The sequence below is a fragment of the Myxocyprinus asiaticus genome, chromosome 9 (genome assembly GCF_019703515.2).
Source record: "Myxocyprinus asiaticus isolate MX2 ecotype Aquarium Trade chromosome 9, UBuf_Myxa_2, whole genome shotgun sequence".
NCBI classification, from domain to species: Eukaryota; Metazoa; Chordata; class Actinopteri; order Cypriniformes; family Catostomidae; genus Myxocyprinus; species Myxocyprinus asiaticus.
In genome coordinates, this window is record NC_059352.1 from 2,806,059 (window position 1) to 2,822,701 (window position 16,643).

The window sequence follows — 16,643 nt, forward strand, 5'->3', positions numbered from 1 at the left end:
TGGTAGTTATGATCAGGACTGATGTTGGTTAAAAAAATCAGTGAAAGTGGAAAATAATATTAATATATAATATTTTTAAGGCAGTTGTTTGACGCGGACATTTCTGTCCTCTAAGGTGCTGAGTGTGAGTTTCTTTTTTTATATATATATATTTTTTTTTCTGACACTGCACAAAAAATAATAATGCATCAAAATCAATGTTGTTGCTAATCACTGATATATCCCAGACTGTGATAATCCAAAAAAAAAAAAAAAAAAAAAAAAAATGCTTTAGCATTTAGTATATGGAAAATAATATTTTTGGTGTGTTTTCTGACGCTGACATTTTTGTCCTCAAAGGACCTCTGAGTAACTTTTTTTTATTGACGCACAAGGGTTAAAAATCGTTTACAGACATGAAAATAACGTTAAAATACACAAAACCTTAATGGTCCAAAAGTGTATTTACATAGAGGTGAAACCTGACATTTTTTATTATATTTATGAACATTTTCAGGTAAAAAAAAATAATTGCCACATGAAAATTTTTGAAAAACCATAATATTTATTGACTTCGGTTGTATTTTTAGCCATACATCTGCATTTTTGGATAGACATTTAAAAGGTTCGGGTGCTGGTTCTGTGTAAAAATGACTTTTGCATCCCTCTCGAATCACTCTAGTGTTTCATCAGCCCAAACCAACACAGAATGAATGAAACAAAACCAATCAAATCACCCATATAAAGCAAGCTGGAACAATTTTGGCACATGCACACATCTTGAATGATCATGTATACTTTGAGATATTTGTAAAATAACGGATGAAGAACCCATTATGTAAACTTTTTTGTTCTTTTTGTGTATTGTACAATGTATTATTAAATACTCCCATTGAAAACTGACTCCAAATAATAATAATTAAAAAAAAAATCCGAAAGGACGCAATATCCACAAGTGATCTGGATAAATAGTTTAAAAGCAACAACACACTAAATGTATGGTGAGACAAAACTAAGCAAATCCTCACACTTCACTGGCACATGATTCCTTGAGCTTTCTCCATCACTAATGAGTGAATCTTATGAAACCTGTCAAGAACATGATTCATCCCAAAATCAAAAAAGAGAAAAAAAGAAATCATGTTTTTCTTAATTAAAATGAAGCATATTTAAGGACTATTAAGATTTTTGTCCATGTAACATTATTTTCACATTAAGCAATTTTTTTTAAATTCTCATAATTCGCAAAAGTAATTTACATTACTGTAATAATTATTTTTTACTGTATTACAGAAAAGTTAAATGTAATACAACAATTTTATTTAATTAAAATCAACATAAAGGCAGTACAGTAAATACTACCATGATGCGTAAATGCATTACAATTTAAATATTTATTTATTTATTGCTTAGCAGTAAATAATTTTTTTTTTCAATACATCAAACATCCTAAAAATAAGCTTATTTTTATTTTAATTTTTTTTAATGCAAATTATAAATTATTTTATTTCTCTTGATTTTGGGGTGAAATATGAACTGGACACGCATGTGTGTGATTTCCCCCCATATCCATTTTTTAAAATCTCAGCCAGTATTGGTTCGTATTTTACAAAAAAGAGTTCCTAAAAAATAAATACAAAGATTTTCAAGACTGGTTTACTCGTGTCACCAATAATTTGCAAACTTCAACAAACCCACCCACTCTTTCGCATTTCGGTCAACCCTTTATTCACCCGCGCTTTATTCAGCCTGTCACCCTGACAGTCAATATTCTTCAAAAATCGTGTCCATTTTTTGGCCCATTGCCAGGATGAATAAATAAATAAATAGAAAGCAATAAATACACAAATATCATTTTCCTTTTTTTTTTCTTGGTCTGTTTTTCTTTAAATAAATACATATTTATTCACATTATTTTTCACGATGGTATTTAAAAAGTCATTTACCATTGTATCCATCCTTTTCCTGGTGAGTAACAAATGTTTGTTTCCACAGATGAAGAAAGCAAAAAAAAAAAAAAAGTAAAAAGTAAACAGTGTGTCTTGTGTGGTGCATTTGGCACGGCCATGTTTTCTGATTGCTCTCATTGACAGGGCAATGAGAGGATGTTGGAGTTCTGCCCAGTCCCACGGCCCTGAACTCGTCCCCTGTAATATTTGTCCTGAACTCTTCTACTAGACAAGAAGTCACTTTACACAGTGTACCGGGTGACATTAAAACTAACTGGGTCCCAACAAATATCACTTCGGAACTTTGGGCGAAGACAACAGAGAAAAATTGGCTCCAAGACCCACGAGAGGGGCTTCCGAGAGAGGAAAGTCGGTGAGAATGGGGTATAGGAGATCACGAAAGGTGTAACGATGGTGCTAGGACCCTTCCTCCTCAGGTTGGGCCGGGGCGTAGTATCCTGCCAGCTGCCTGAAACGAGGTCCCCAATCGCTGAGATAGGAGAAGTCCTGTTCAGATGTTGTCGACAATGTACGAATGGAGCTAAGCGAAAGCGCAGGCGAGCTGGTTCCTTCAAAAGCGTACGTCTGGAACGAGTCGTAAGGCGGCACTGAAAAGTCTGCGTCCGCTTGCTCCACCTTCTTGCGTATATAGCCTTGGAAGACGGAGAAGTCCGCGGGCCCTCCGTCTCCGGTCACCCGGTTTTGGATCCACTGGGGGACCGAGCGAAGGTCCGGACCCGAGTCTGAGCTCTTGACCTCTGGGAAGTCGTAGAGACTGCGCAGGGCGCTCATGTCGTACGCCTGGGTGTCTTGCTCACCTCCGCCTTCGTCGTTGTATTTGATGACGTTGTCACGCATGTCTTCCTCATCTTCGGACATGCGTTGACCTTTCCTGTGGCGCTTCAAGGTCAAGATGAGCAGCACCAGGACTGGAAGAAACAATAAGAGACAAACAAGGAAGAACACTTAATGTAAAAATTAACCCTATTTACTTTCTTGTAGAAACAGATCAGCCACAAGTAAAATTTCTGTTATTGAGCACATTTACATGCACGATTTTACACCGATAATGCTTAAAATGCCAACAACGTGTAAGGTCATATAAACACCTTAAACAGGTTTACTTTATCAAGGTAAGGTTATAAACAGTTTAATTGAACTGCACAAGTAGATTTGTGCTCATTATCCAGATTTTTGAAATAACGTGGACTGATGGCTTCAACAAAAGCATATTCCGTCAATTAGCAACCTCGGAGCTCATGGTAGGTCTGTCTTTAAAGGTTTCTAAGTTATCATTAAAAATAAATTGGCTTATGGAAAAAAATAAATAAAAATAGGATTTAAACTTCCAAAACCAGACTCTTGCGCTGTATAGGGACTACTTTCCATCATTTTCTCATAGAATATTATGGAAGCCCTGAACCACAAATTAAAAAAAAACAAACAAAAAAAAACACTAGGAATTTTTTTACTAGGTGAATTATTTTTCACTAGGTGGTTTTTTTTAAGGTGTCTTCCTGAGCCTATGTCCTACAAAAAATGCCCTGCATTTTTTTCCCCCCTTCGGGATTTTTTCTTTTTTTTTTTTCTGATTGTTTTTCTCTGAACTTTTTTTTTCTCTGATTTTTTTTCCTCAGATTTACCCCCCTATTTTCTTTTAAGCATCACATGATAAAAAAACAAACAAAAACAAATTCTTGCTAGCTAACCATTAGCATGCAATACCAAACTCGGCCACCAGGTGCCACTATCAGTAAGCATGAAAGGTAACGGAATGTCTGTGGTACTTTATTTGTTGATTTATAGATTTATAGTTACAATAACAACGTTTTGCAAATCTTAAGAAAAAAAAACAGTTAATGTACTGTAAGAGAGTCTTCTAAAACAAGAAATCCCATGATTAAATAAATAAGGTAAATATACCTTATATATGTTTCCTATATGGCATTGGTTGTCAAGTGTGAAGGCGCAGTCACACATACATTTGAACAGCGTTATTGCATGGGCAAATACAATCATCTCAAAGGGAATCTGAGTGATTGTGAATTTCACGCGATGGACTTCCGGTGGCAAAGAAGTTCCCCTCGCAGATTTCGCGTGAAGTTCAAGTTTGGTGAACTTTGCGGGGGACTTTCGCCGCGTTGACCAATAGGAAGATGCTTGGTTTGGCAGTGACCTCTGAGTGGGCGGTGCTTCATAAAAAGCTACACTGAATATTCACAATTGACAAGGATATTATTTTAGTGGCGAGTTTCTTTTCAACTTCACTCTGCCATGAAGTGCAGCATTAAAAATAGGCTGCTTGGCAGTTATTTTTTTGCTGATTTCACACACGCTCAGCATCTGCCCACGCCATCTTCGCCTGTGGAATTTCGCTATGCAAAAGTATGTGTGACCGTGCCTTGACAATGGGAGTTATTTCTGATTGTTTGATGACCTTTACCACTGGTAATACCGATGTTGCTACTGATATTGCGTTTTAAAAATTGTTGGTGTATGTAAACATCCGCTAGATGGATGTCTTTGACCATTGCAATGCCTCTCGCTGTGCTTTCAGTGTTAAGTGCTGTGTTTAAAGGCAAAAAAAAAAAAAAGATTATCATGTGTTGCCTCAAGAGGAATTTAGTGCTCAGGAAGGCAATTAAAAAATAAATAAATAAATTCACCAAGTGAAATTTTAGGGCTTCCGTAGAATATCCTTTATGGTTTGCAAATGCCATTTCACATTAAATTACAACTCACAATACAGATTTTAGTCGCAGTGGTGTGGAAAGTTACCTAAAATAAGCTTTATATTTTCACTCCATAAAGATCATTGTGTTAAAGGTGAGCTTTGTGAACACGTACCATAACATAGCTTTTTATCTATAAGCAATTATGATATATTCATTCAGTTTATCTAAAATATGCAACGCCTACACAGGTGTCAAGATCCTTTTTGCAACAGCCTCGAAAATGACTTATTAGAGAACTAAATTGTCTCAAACAGGGAAGAAAAATCCATTAACCTCAATGTGACTTTTCAGTAAACAACTGAGATATGTACGACTGAAATTGACTGCTTTCTGTGGAGCACACTCAGTCAGGGTTGTGAGGGTTACTTTTGAAATGTATTCCACTACAGATTACAGAATACATGCTGTAAAATGTCATTTGTAACGTATTCCGTTAGATTACTCAAGGTCAGTAACGTATTCTAAATACTTTGGATTACTTCTTCAGCACTGGTAGATTTTTTCACTTGTTTTGACTATAAAAACTCTGCCAGTACAGTAAGACTAAAACACATGTTAAAAATACATTCTCTGAAAAACCAAAATATCGTATGCAGTGTTGTTTCTAAAACAAGATAAATCAAATTGATCTTGTTTTAAGGATTTTTAGACATTTTTACAGGAAAACAATAAAAAAAAAATATGATCAAGAATATGATTTTTGCCCTAATATCAAAGGTCTTACTAGAAAAAAAGAAATTATGATCCAACATGAATTTTCTTGATAAAAAATATGATCGTGTCTGGTAACGTGCATGTAAAATGGCTAGAAATAACATTTTATCTTAGCGTAAAGCTGACAATTTACACAAGGTTTATTTCTATTTCTTCTCCTCCAAACTTACTTCAAACTTACTTCTCTGTCTGCTCGTATGAATGTAACACATCATAAGAAAGTGTTTCACCGCTGTTCAAATGCACTTTGGATCACATCATTTATATGTATAAATGTTTTCCATCTGAAATGACTAAATATTAAATGAAACAAATGACAATAAAATGCAAAGTAATCTCTTCAGTAATCAAAATACATTTTGAATGTAACTGTATTCTAATTACCAATGATTTAAATTGTAACTGTAGTGGAATACAGTTACTTATATTTTGTATTTTAAATATGTAATCCCGTTACATGTATTCCGTTACTCCCCAACCCTGCACTCAGTAGACAACACGAGGATTATATTAACAAACTCAGTCCTGGCACTGGTTTGCAGCTAGGGAACTTATGAACGTTCACGTCTTCATTCTAATTAGACTTGTCCTTTCTGTAGTATTTCAACTTGTGCATTTACAGAACAAGGCCTGATGAATAATCTCATGGGCTGAAAAAAAAGAAGAAGTGCGAAATGGCAAAAGTGATTTTTAAAAACTAGGGTTTATTAGGGTTTATGCTTTCATGCAGGTGGATTTAAGAGTGATGATTTTGTAAGTGATATACTGTATCTGACATGACATCCCAATGACTTTATACATCTGGATGCTATGGTATAGCAAGGCATTTTCTAAGGTGTTTTTGCTAGTTGCTAGGCAGTCGCCTAGCTTGGGATGCTTAGGTGTTGCAAGACAGTTTCTAGGGCGTTGCTACATAGATAGACAGACAAATAGAAACGGCTTTCAATGCTGCTGATCCAGTCAAAATTCAGAGTAAGAACTGTGTAATTAAAGCATTACAAAGCACTTCACGAAGGTGAAGAGCAGATATGAATGAGGAATTAAATCTGAACTGAAAAGAAAAACATTCGCTTTATAAATTATTGAGACAGAAAACGAAAGCAGCATCACTCTCAATAAATCAATGAAGCCGTAATCCAAGATGAATTATCTTAATTAGGGAATGCATTTGTGACTGGATACAATCATTCATATGTTTGATTTGTGAGTGTCAATTTAAATACACACAGGCTCTCTTGCTGAACATGTATAGATGTACTGAAATTCCCTATCGACTCATTTTTCGCTTGTAGAAAAGTCCAACTAATTACATTTATTTTTGTTATGATTAAGCCACACTCAGAAAAAAATGGTACTGTCTAAGTAACATTGGCCGTCATTGGGGCGATACCCTTGTTTTGGGTACATATTCGTTCCCTTAAGGATAAGTAGAAAAAATAAATGTATCTGTAAAGGGGTTATGTCATAAGGAATCAAATTTTCCTTGATATTTTGACATATAAGTGTTCTTTCTACTATAAAAACATACTGTAAATTTCAGAACTCAAAACTGAATCCCCAAATAAAAGCATTTATTGAAACCAAGCTGCAAAAACACCTCGTTCTCTACTTCCGTGACTACCCTACATCACTTGGGGAACATTCATTCATGACTGCCTCTACAGTGAAAAAACATCAACGCCTACTTTTACATCAACTCCCACTTGGCCCCGCCCCCTGGTGCTTCAGTTCGTAAACTGAGAATGAAGGACAAACAAAGCCTACTGTGGCCTAACTATTCCTGAACACCAAAGGGGACCCATCTGGACTATTTTCAATTATTTTTGTATTTAAATATGCACAGACAGACATCTTTTTTCCCCAATTTGGAATGCCCAGTTCTCAATGCGCTCTAAGTCCTCATGGTGGCGTAGTGACTCGCCTCAATCTGGGTGACGGAGGACGAATCTCTCATTTAATTGAAATGTCATATAAAGTGTTAAATATACACTATATTATTATGTATCTCAAGACACATTTTTTAAAGTCAGTGTGAAACTCCATTCACAGCACATTTTACATGATTCAGAATAAAAAAACACAGAATATTCAATAAGAAAAAAAAAATGAAGGGTGCAACTTTTTATTCATCAGGAATTTATTGGAACATGAAAAGTGGGCGTGACATACCAGAATGGGGTCAGGTGGTTGGAGGGGAGGGGTTGATCACCATTCACATATACTGTGGACTAATTTGGACTAATGGACTAATTGGTTAGCTACTTCGGGCTTACAGCAGAAGATAATGGAGCATAAAAGAGATGTTTGTTTTTGATGACTTACAGAAATCATAGTTCACTTTGTGATTCTTTTGGAAATCTTTTGAACTGTGGTATTAAGGCATCATCATTAATTGTACAGTCACATTCCTGAGAATGAGAGCTTTCATTTGATATATGACTTGTCCATTTAGGTGATATGTGAGGGACTTTTATTTTCATATAACTATTTCTACCCCATTACCTCTAGGGGGCGCTAATTTTCAACGTGAATATTTTGAGGCCTTATTTTGTTATTTTAAGTAACATAAATGCAGAAGTGCTGATTATCTATGAAAAGTTCAGATTCTAAGCTTTGAAATGACACCTCATATGCCTGACTTATGTATACAGAGACTTTAACGTTTTAAGCGAAAACATTTTTCGCGATATAGCACCCCCTTTTGACTTGCCGGCGGATCGTTAAAAAGTAAGAGGGCTTGGTGATGTCATCTGAAAATGAAAGTCTTTTCAGAGGCAGGAAAAGTTGTTACATTTTGATGAACAATTACATTATGAATACAAACATAAAAAAACAAAAAAAACATGCACTGATAAATTGCGCACAATAAGTAAATAGGGTCAATTTTGATTTCATGTTGACATTTAAATTATAAAATAAATAAATACAAGCAGCAACTGACGCAAGCTTTTTGATATTTTTCATAATAAAATGTTTGTTTGTGCTATTTAATGGCATAGTGTCTTTTAGATCAATTCTAACTACACAAATAAAACAAATAAATAAATAAACACAACAAACTCATGGCACAAAAACTAACTCAACGTGCCATAAAATCTGTGTTGCAAAGTTCACTTTCTGTAAGTGATTATCTGAATATTTCATTAAGCACATTTCCCCCGAGGAACATGTCTGATCAAAGGCTATCCATTTTACATAATTATTCCTGTTATAAGAATGTCATTGTCTTGGCTTGTGTTCTAATCTTGCGAGTAAAACGTTTGGGGTCAGCTCACCATTCTTTCATCTTTCTGTCTGAGGATAAAATGAAAGCTTGGTTTAGAAGATAGCACAACACTGCAGTACTTAAAAATACTTGAAAGAACAAAGAAATTCAGCATTTTATGAGACATATTCTTAGACAAACATTTATACCAGTACAGAGTTAGTAAAGCTCTTGCTTTAATTGATTCTTTTTCTTTTTTTTCTCCCCAATTTGGCATGCCCAATTCCCAATGCGCTTTAAGTCCTCTTGGTGGCGTAGTGACTCGCCTCAATCCGGGTGGCGGAGGACGAATCTGTTGCATCTTATCACGTGACTTGTTGAGCGTTACCGTGGAGACGTAGCGCGTGTGGAGGCTTCACGCTATTCTCTGCGGCATCCATGCACAACTCACTACGCACATTATAGCGACCACGAGGAGGTCACCCCATGTGACTCCACCCTTCCTAGCAACTGGGCCAATTTGGTTGCTTAGGAGACCTGGCTGGAGTCACTCAGCATGCCCTGGATTCGAACTCACGACTCCAGGGGTGGAGTCAGTGTCAATACTCGCTGAGCTACCCCAGGCCCTGAGACTTCTTTTCTAAATATATTTTAAAATATTATGCAAGTTTTAGAAGTATCATCACTTCTCCCAAACACTGCTTTATTTTCTCCTTATTAAACTAGAAAATATATATATATATATATATATATAAAAAATTATTTTCTGTTGTATAATGTATTACTTCCCAAAATCCAGCAGAAAATGTGACAGAATATATATATATATTCTGTCACATTTTCTGCTGGATTCTGGGAAGTAATACATTATACAACAGAAAATAATTTTTTTGAATTAATTTTTTTCCCCTTCATTGTGGTGGTAAGAAATCCATAACTAAGACACTTCTCATTCAAATATCCTTTTTACAATTTGAATCTCATTCACTTTTAAGATTGGGGCTAGCAGTGCTTGCATTTAAATTTAATCAAAAACAAGTGTTTATCAGCACAGAAATCTCAACTTCTACTAAACACACTTAAACCAAACTTTGCACAGTTTCTCAACAATGTCACGAACAGTGTTGGGTGTTTTCTGATTACAAAGTAATTAGTTACTGTCATCTAATCACTTTTTAGTCAAAAGTAGTGTAACGCATTACATTTTTAATTTTGTAATCAGATTACGGTTACTGACTTGCAATTTCGGTAATTACTTCTAAGTATATTACTTGGGCTACACATAGCTTATTTGTAAAATAATATTTTCATATTATTTTGGATGGTCCTAAGGGGGATGAAAATAAATTATGTTTAAAACATTAATGAATCTGTAAACATAAGTCAGGCATATGAGGTGTCATTTGAAAGCTTAGAATCTGAACTTTTCAGAGATAATCAGCACTTCTGCATTTACATGACTTAAAATAACAAAATAAGGCCTCAAAACATTCACCCCCCAGAGGCAATGGGGTAGAAATATTTATATGAAAATAAAAGTCTTTCACATAGCACATAAATGGACAAGTCATATATCAAATGAAAGCTCAGGAACATGACTGTACAGTTTATTTTGTTGCCCTAATACCACAGTTCAAAGTGAAATATGATAACGTCAAATAAAAACATCTCGTTTATGCTTCGATCACTGCTGCTGTCAGCCCCAAATAGCCAAAAACTTTATATATGCTTTTACCTCAGGAATTTCTCTAAAAAAATAGCAATTTTTTACTTGTCTTTGAGCTTGCTTGTCTGAATAATCCAGTGTTATATCTAGGGATGCTCCGATCAGGTTTTTTACAGCCGATACCGATCCCGATCATTTCACCTTTTATCAGGATCTCTGTCATAACTGGCTATATGTAAGCTTTCTGCACACTGTCACTTTTATTTATATCACTTTGCCTAGATTTTTCTGACAAAAAAAAAGTTTAAATAGTTTGAAAGGCTTATTAAAATAGCTTTTTAAATAAGACTTTAAAATAAGTGTAGGCTAACAAAATATTCTCTCTATTAAGATAGATAGCCCTATAAAAAATAAGCTTAGTGTCAAACTGAAGACAAACTGATAACCCATAGATGCAATTAAACTTAGTGTGACATTTTTGGTTATAGATTCATTGTCATTATTTCATATAACTATTACTGTTCCTCATTTCATTTCTATTTTATTTTTGCATTATATTTAATACATTGTATTATATTTTATCTTAATATTGTATAAAGAATTATTATATTTATAAATTCCTTCCCTGCCTTTTCATTTAGATGGATGATTGTATTAACAGTTCATTTTTCACTTGTTGCTGCTTGAGCTTTAATGAGGGGAACAGGCGTTCTCTCATGAGGGCAAGAGATGAAAGGAAAGCGGAGAAAGAGTGCATGTTTCTGGACTCTACGGGTGCTACTATTGTTAATGCTCGTGTTATTACTGAGATGCCTATGCCTTGTGGAGACTGAGAAGCTGCCGCCATGAACGATAATAAGGATTGTTTCACATTAACAGTACAGTACACAAACGTTTCATATTCGCCATATTCGCTCTCCTACTGCATTGTTCTTAACTGCTGAATCAAGTTTGTTGTCTTACAACACTATGCCAGTTTTCCCCACACTCTGTGAATCCATGACAGTAATGGGGAAGTCTTAAAGGAGCCGTGCATCTTTTGCAACATAAGCTATCGGCTTATGCGATCGACCAAATTAAAGATCACCGATCGAGTCTAAGATGTGAATATCAGCCGATACCGATCAGTGGCCGATCGATCGGAGCATCCCTAGTTATATCTTAGATGTCCAGAACGAAATATGCCATCCAGAAGATAAAGCCTGATAAACAAATCATCAGAAAAGCATCATATTGATGATAAAAAAAATTATATTATTGCAAACAGGAGGATCTCAGGTTTCTAATGACACCTAGATTGAGCTTCTAGTCCACTCAGAGGCCGAGATATTCAATGAAATAATGAGGGTGGTGCTTCAACTTAAAATTAGACTGAATGTCTATGGACGAGCACATCTGTGAGGGCTAAAATGTGTTAGAGCGCCACCTACATTTCAGATCTGCATGCTGTGATGGAATGTGATAGAGAAAAAAAAAACTTTGTTTATCATAAGATTATAAACACATACAATAATATTTATGAATAATTGAGAGTCTTATTCTTTATTTGGGGGTTCTCTGAATTGTTTTTTATTTTTTTTTTTGCAATTAGTCCACAGTATGTGTGAATGCGGAGCTTTTAAATTTGATTGTGAAAAATTGCGGCGGCAGTGCAAAGTAATTATTCATTTGTAGTGGACCACTTGCAACTAAGCTAAGTAACTTACCATTTTACCAAACACTGGTCATGAAAGATATTACAGAATGATTGTTTATATACTACACATTTGTATAAACAGGCAAAAATTGGTGTTTCCAACCTTATAAATAGTGTCTAATTGTTTATACAGGAATACAGTAGTTCACCTAAAAATGTAGGCCTATATTCTGTCATAATTTACTCACCATCAGATTATATCAAACCAGTATTTCGTGGAACACAAAAGGAGATGTTAGGACTGAATTTTAGGGACTGGCAGCTGCAGTCACCATTCACTTTTGTACAGAATGATAAAAGAGAAGCATTAACATTCAAAATTTCCCCTCTTGTCTTTTTTTATATATATAATTAATTACATGGTGTGCCGATTAATTAATTGAATTAATTGCATATATAAATATTTGTTGGGGAAGCCCCTCAAATAACAGTAATTCAGTATATAATGATGAAATAATTATAAATAGTTGTATTTAAATAATTGCCATATACTGTATATATATATATATATATATATATATATATATATATATATATATATATATATATATATATAGTCTTATCAGTGTAACTCCTCTGGGATAAGACAATACAAAAAGTAGCTTTAGAATCCAATGTATAGTTTATTTGCATATTCTTGAACATAAGACAATCATCGGCCTACAGTTCACAACAATCCATTTTGCAACTGAATTCATCAATCAGTCCGAGATTTATTATGAGGGCTTGTCTAAGGACGCGTCAATGTACACCTGCGTCAGACAGACACTTTTGGAGCATCTCACTTTGGCTGCATCACATCATAAACATAAAAATGTTAGGTCGCTGTGTCAAGTTAAACATAGTTAAACACGTCTTGAGATCCCCAAGTGCACTCCATCAAGCTGTGTTTTGAACGCAAGAACGCGTCCTCGTGTTGTGTTGTCTGCTGTTGGTAAGTGTGGTTTGTTCTCTGTATAAGCTGCGCATTGCCTATACAGCTGGAGTTTCGCTTACTGCCCCCTGGAGAAAACAGGTGGTACTTCAAGCTCAAATTGCTCAGGAATGTTCCTTATTACAGTCCGGGGACATGATTAATTACATACATTTTTTAACACGTTATTTTTATATATATTTAATCGCACTGAATTAACGTGTTAAATCGACAGCCCTAATATGAATGTCAAAAATGGTCCTATTTTTTACCAATTTAGTTAGTTGTGTCCAATAAGTGAAAACATGTGCATTATGTCCTGATGTGTCGTACAGAGGACATGTATATAAAAAAAAACGTAAAACTGTGTCATGTATGGTCTTTTATGACATTCATAAACAACCAATTTCCTCTAAAGAGAACAAAAATTAATGTCTGGTTCCCTTCAGGTAAAAAGCTGTGCATTTTAAGAGAAAGCACCTTTCCAGTGCGCTTCAACTCAAACCACTAGAAAAACTGCAGTGTTATATACGTCAATGGCTCAAGTTTAGTGCTTAACAAGTCTGCCATCAGAAAATGGGTAACATATAGCAATTTTGCAAAAACCTATTTGATATGCTTGAGCTGACATATGTCAATTTCCAGACTCCTTTGTGAACCTCACAGTCTATTGCTTTTCGATAGGTACAAGAGTGCGAGTTATATAAGCACAAAAAAGTGTATTTGAGGACAAAACTCTCTTGTATACACACATACACACACAACTGATGGCAGATAAAGTCTTAATATATATATTTATAGCACTGCTGATATCCTGCTCTCTGGTAGCTTGCATGGCTTGTTTTCATGCATGACTTTTCCAGTAGAAGGAAACACATAACACTGTATTAAAGTCTGAGAGCTCTAGCTGCGAGGTTGAAGCTAATTTTGCTCTGTGTGGACGATCCATCTAACACAGAGATTTGCAGGCAGCCCCGACAATATGTATAACTTTGTATAAACATGGCACAAATGAACACAACGCTCTGCCCTTTCTGGAAATTACAAATAAATCTGATATGGCAATTTCCAATTCAGGGACTGCAGCATTGACCTGAAGTTTCAAAATGCTTCTTGTTGTGCTAGATCGATCTTAAAACATGTCCGTATGAGAATGATGGCAGGCTTATTAAACTACCTAACTGACTTGTGAAATAGTGCACGGCAACTGTTTACTCGCTAACAAATATTGTAAAAAAATTCCCAATTGAATGATATCGCAGACGCCTTTGTGGATAGAAAGAGTGTGGAATTTTAGGGGATGTTCAGACCTAGCGCATTTTGTGTTAAATTGCTAGACACAGACCAATGATTAAAACATAACAAGGCATGTTTTTAAAAATTGAAGCTCTTTAAATTTGACATCCGACATTTCTGCACAAAATGCTGAAAAAACAGTGAGATTTAGCGCAACGGTCAAAGATGGACGTCTAGCGCATGTTTACATAAAAAAAGCAATAAAATAACTGTGCAGTAGTATTAATATTACTTTTGTTTATGTATTTCACTCGGCACTGTCTATCAGCTTTCTCTTACCTAAAACATGTCTGGATGAGAAAGATGGCGGGCTTGTTAAACGACATAACTGACACGTGATAGGGTGGACGGCAATTGTTTACTTGGTACCAGGTGACGCTAAAAAAAATACCCACGTTAATGATATCGCAGATGCCTTCGTGGATAGAGAGAGTGCAAAGTTTTAGGGGCTGTTCAGACCGAATGCATTTTGCGTTATAAAATCTAGATGCAGCGTAACGAATGGAACAGAACGCAGGTGTCTCAAAACACGTTCTTGAAAAGTTTGAAGTTCTTTTTAACTTGACACACCGTCTAAAAAATGTGGCGCTCTTGCGTGAGAGGTTGAAAACCAGCTACATTCTGTGCAACGGTCAAAGATGTCCACCTTGCGTATGCTTACATAGAAAAACATTTACAAACCGGTAAAGACGGACGCAAATATTCAAACAGCTTCTTTTACACTCTATTCGTTCGCTGGTCTCTTTTCACTTTGAATTATTTGGTTCACAATCGTGTACCACCGTGATTTCTAGCAGCAGCTGTTTACCAATGTATCTAAGTAACATTTAGAAAGAGAACACACTAGCTTCACTGTTATTGAAGTATTTGTTGCTTTGGAGTTACCACTAAAACTTAACGCGCACTGAACGACACTTGCGTTTATCTGTAAAGATGTGAAGAATGCGAGCTGCACTCTGAAGGCAATATCTTCTAAGACATGCAGCTCATAAGAAAAGCTGATAAGTGAGACTGGGAACAAGCAAAGATGTAAATTATATGGCCTCCAACGCAGTCCTTGTGTTAGGATTGTAATTATGTAATTAACATATGTAATGCACTGCATCTCAAGAGTAATATGTATGCTTCTTTTTCATGAGATGGGTATTTTCCAGTCTCCAGTGGTGTTCTTTTTAGGTCTGCAATTGTTTATTCTCAAACAAATTACTGTAGATATGCAAGCAAATTATTTTGCAGAGGCCTTTGTGGATTTAGAAAGCTTTCTTGCTCTTTGATTCCATATTTTTTCCAAAGTCTAAGGTAGATAAGTCTTTGACCACACTGTCCTCTTAATGGCCACAAGCCAGGTAAAGTGAATTGAGTTACACGCCACAGACTGCATTTGCAGTGCACGATGCATACTAATTGAGACTCGGTATTAAGATGGGTGATTCCTGTTTAGAATACAGCTGGAGACTATGGGAGAACAGACTAGCTTTGTATTGAAAAGACAAAGTGAATTGTGCAAATTATTCAGTATATATTTACATGCACAGTTATAATCAAGCTACAGCAGGATTTTGCGTAGTCAAGCTACAGTCTTGATTTGTCTATTCATGTACACATGACACAATGCGTAATTGAATATTTGAAGGAAGGACGTCAGCTGAGGAAGTGTTAAATATACGTCTTCCGGAGCACGTATGTGCACAACGCCGAGACCAATTGTGGTCCGATTAAGGTGTATACATACTGGATGAAGCCGAGCTACAATCACATTATCTAGAGATGCTAGTCTGACTTTGCAAAAAAAAAAAAAAAATATTGTTTTAGTCCAACTGAAGTCAAACTTTTAAAGTGCATGTAAAAAGTACCGAGTGGTTGTCAAGAGCATAAAACCATTGGAATTCAAGAGACGTATGTCATGTTAATAATTTTGCATATTGTTTAACCTATGCAGTTCATCGGAATATTAATAAATGTCTTTTGGTTTTTGATTATAGAGATATTTTTGTTATCTTTTGTACGACAAGCAATTTTGGTACTGTGTTATCTGATATATGGCCATGAACATTTAGGAAAATATATGTTACATGTATAAAATGTGCCATATTTGTAGTATTTTTTAATATATGTTGCATGTACAATATGTACACGTATGTGAATGAAATCAGTGCATCCACATACAGTACGTGCTACATGTGTGCTTTACATATACAGCCATCAGGATCAGAAAGAAACAAAAATGACCCCTAAATTCAAAATGTGGGGGCAAAAAATTAGCCCTTGTAATAAATTCTACTATTTTTATTTCTAACTTAAACATCTGTATTAATGAATTAGGACCCACTTTATATTAGGTGTCTTTAATTACTATGTACTTTAGCATTTTATATTATGTGCTTATTATGTTTGCACTTAACCTAACCCTAACCCTTATCCAGGTTTAGGAAGGTTACTTTAAAAAAGTATTCCACTACAGATTACAGAACACATGCTGTAAAATGTAAT

At 35.3% G+C, this 16,643-nt stretch overlaps 1 protein-coding gene across 1 annotated transcript in view; it reads right to left on the reverse strand.

Annotated features, from left to right (window-relative positions):
* Positions 1 to 557: 557 nt before the first annotated feature.
* LOC127446005 (cadherin-22-like) overlaps positions 558 to 16,643 on the reverse strand; it is a 146,148-nt gene continuing 130,062 nt past the window's right edge. Inside the window, exon 11 of the mRNA XM_051706592.1 lies at positions 558 to 2,857. Within this exon, the coding sequence (XP_051562552.1) occupies positions 2,346 to 2,857 (512 nt within the window). The 3' untranslated portion in view covers positions 558 to 2,345. The remainder of the gene's footprint in view (positions 2,858 to 16,643) is intronic.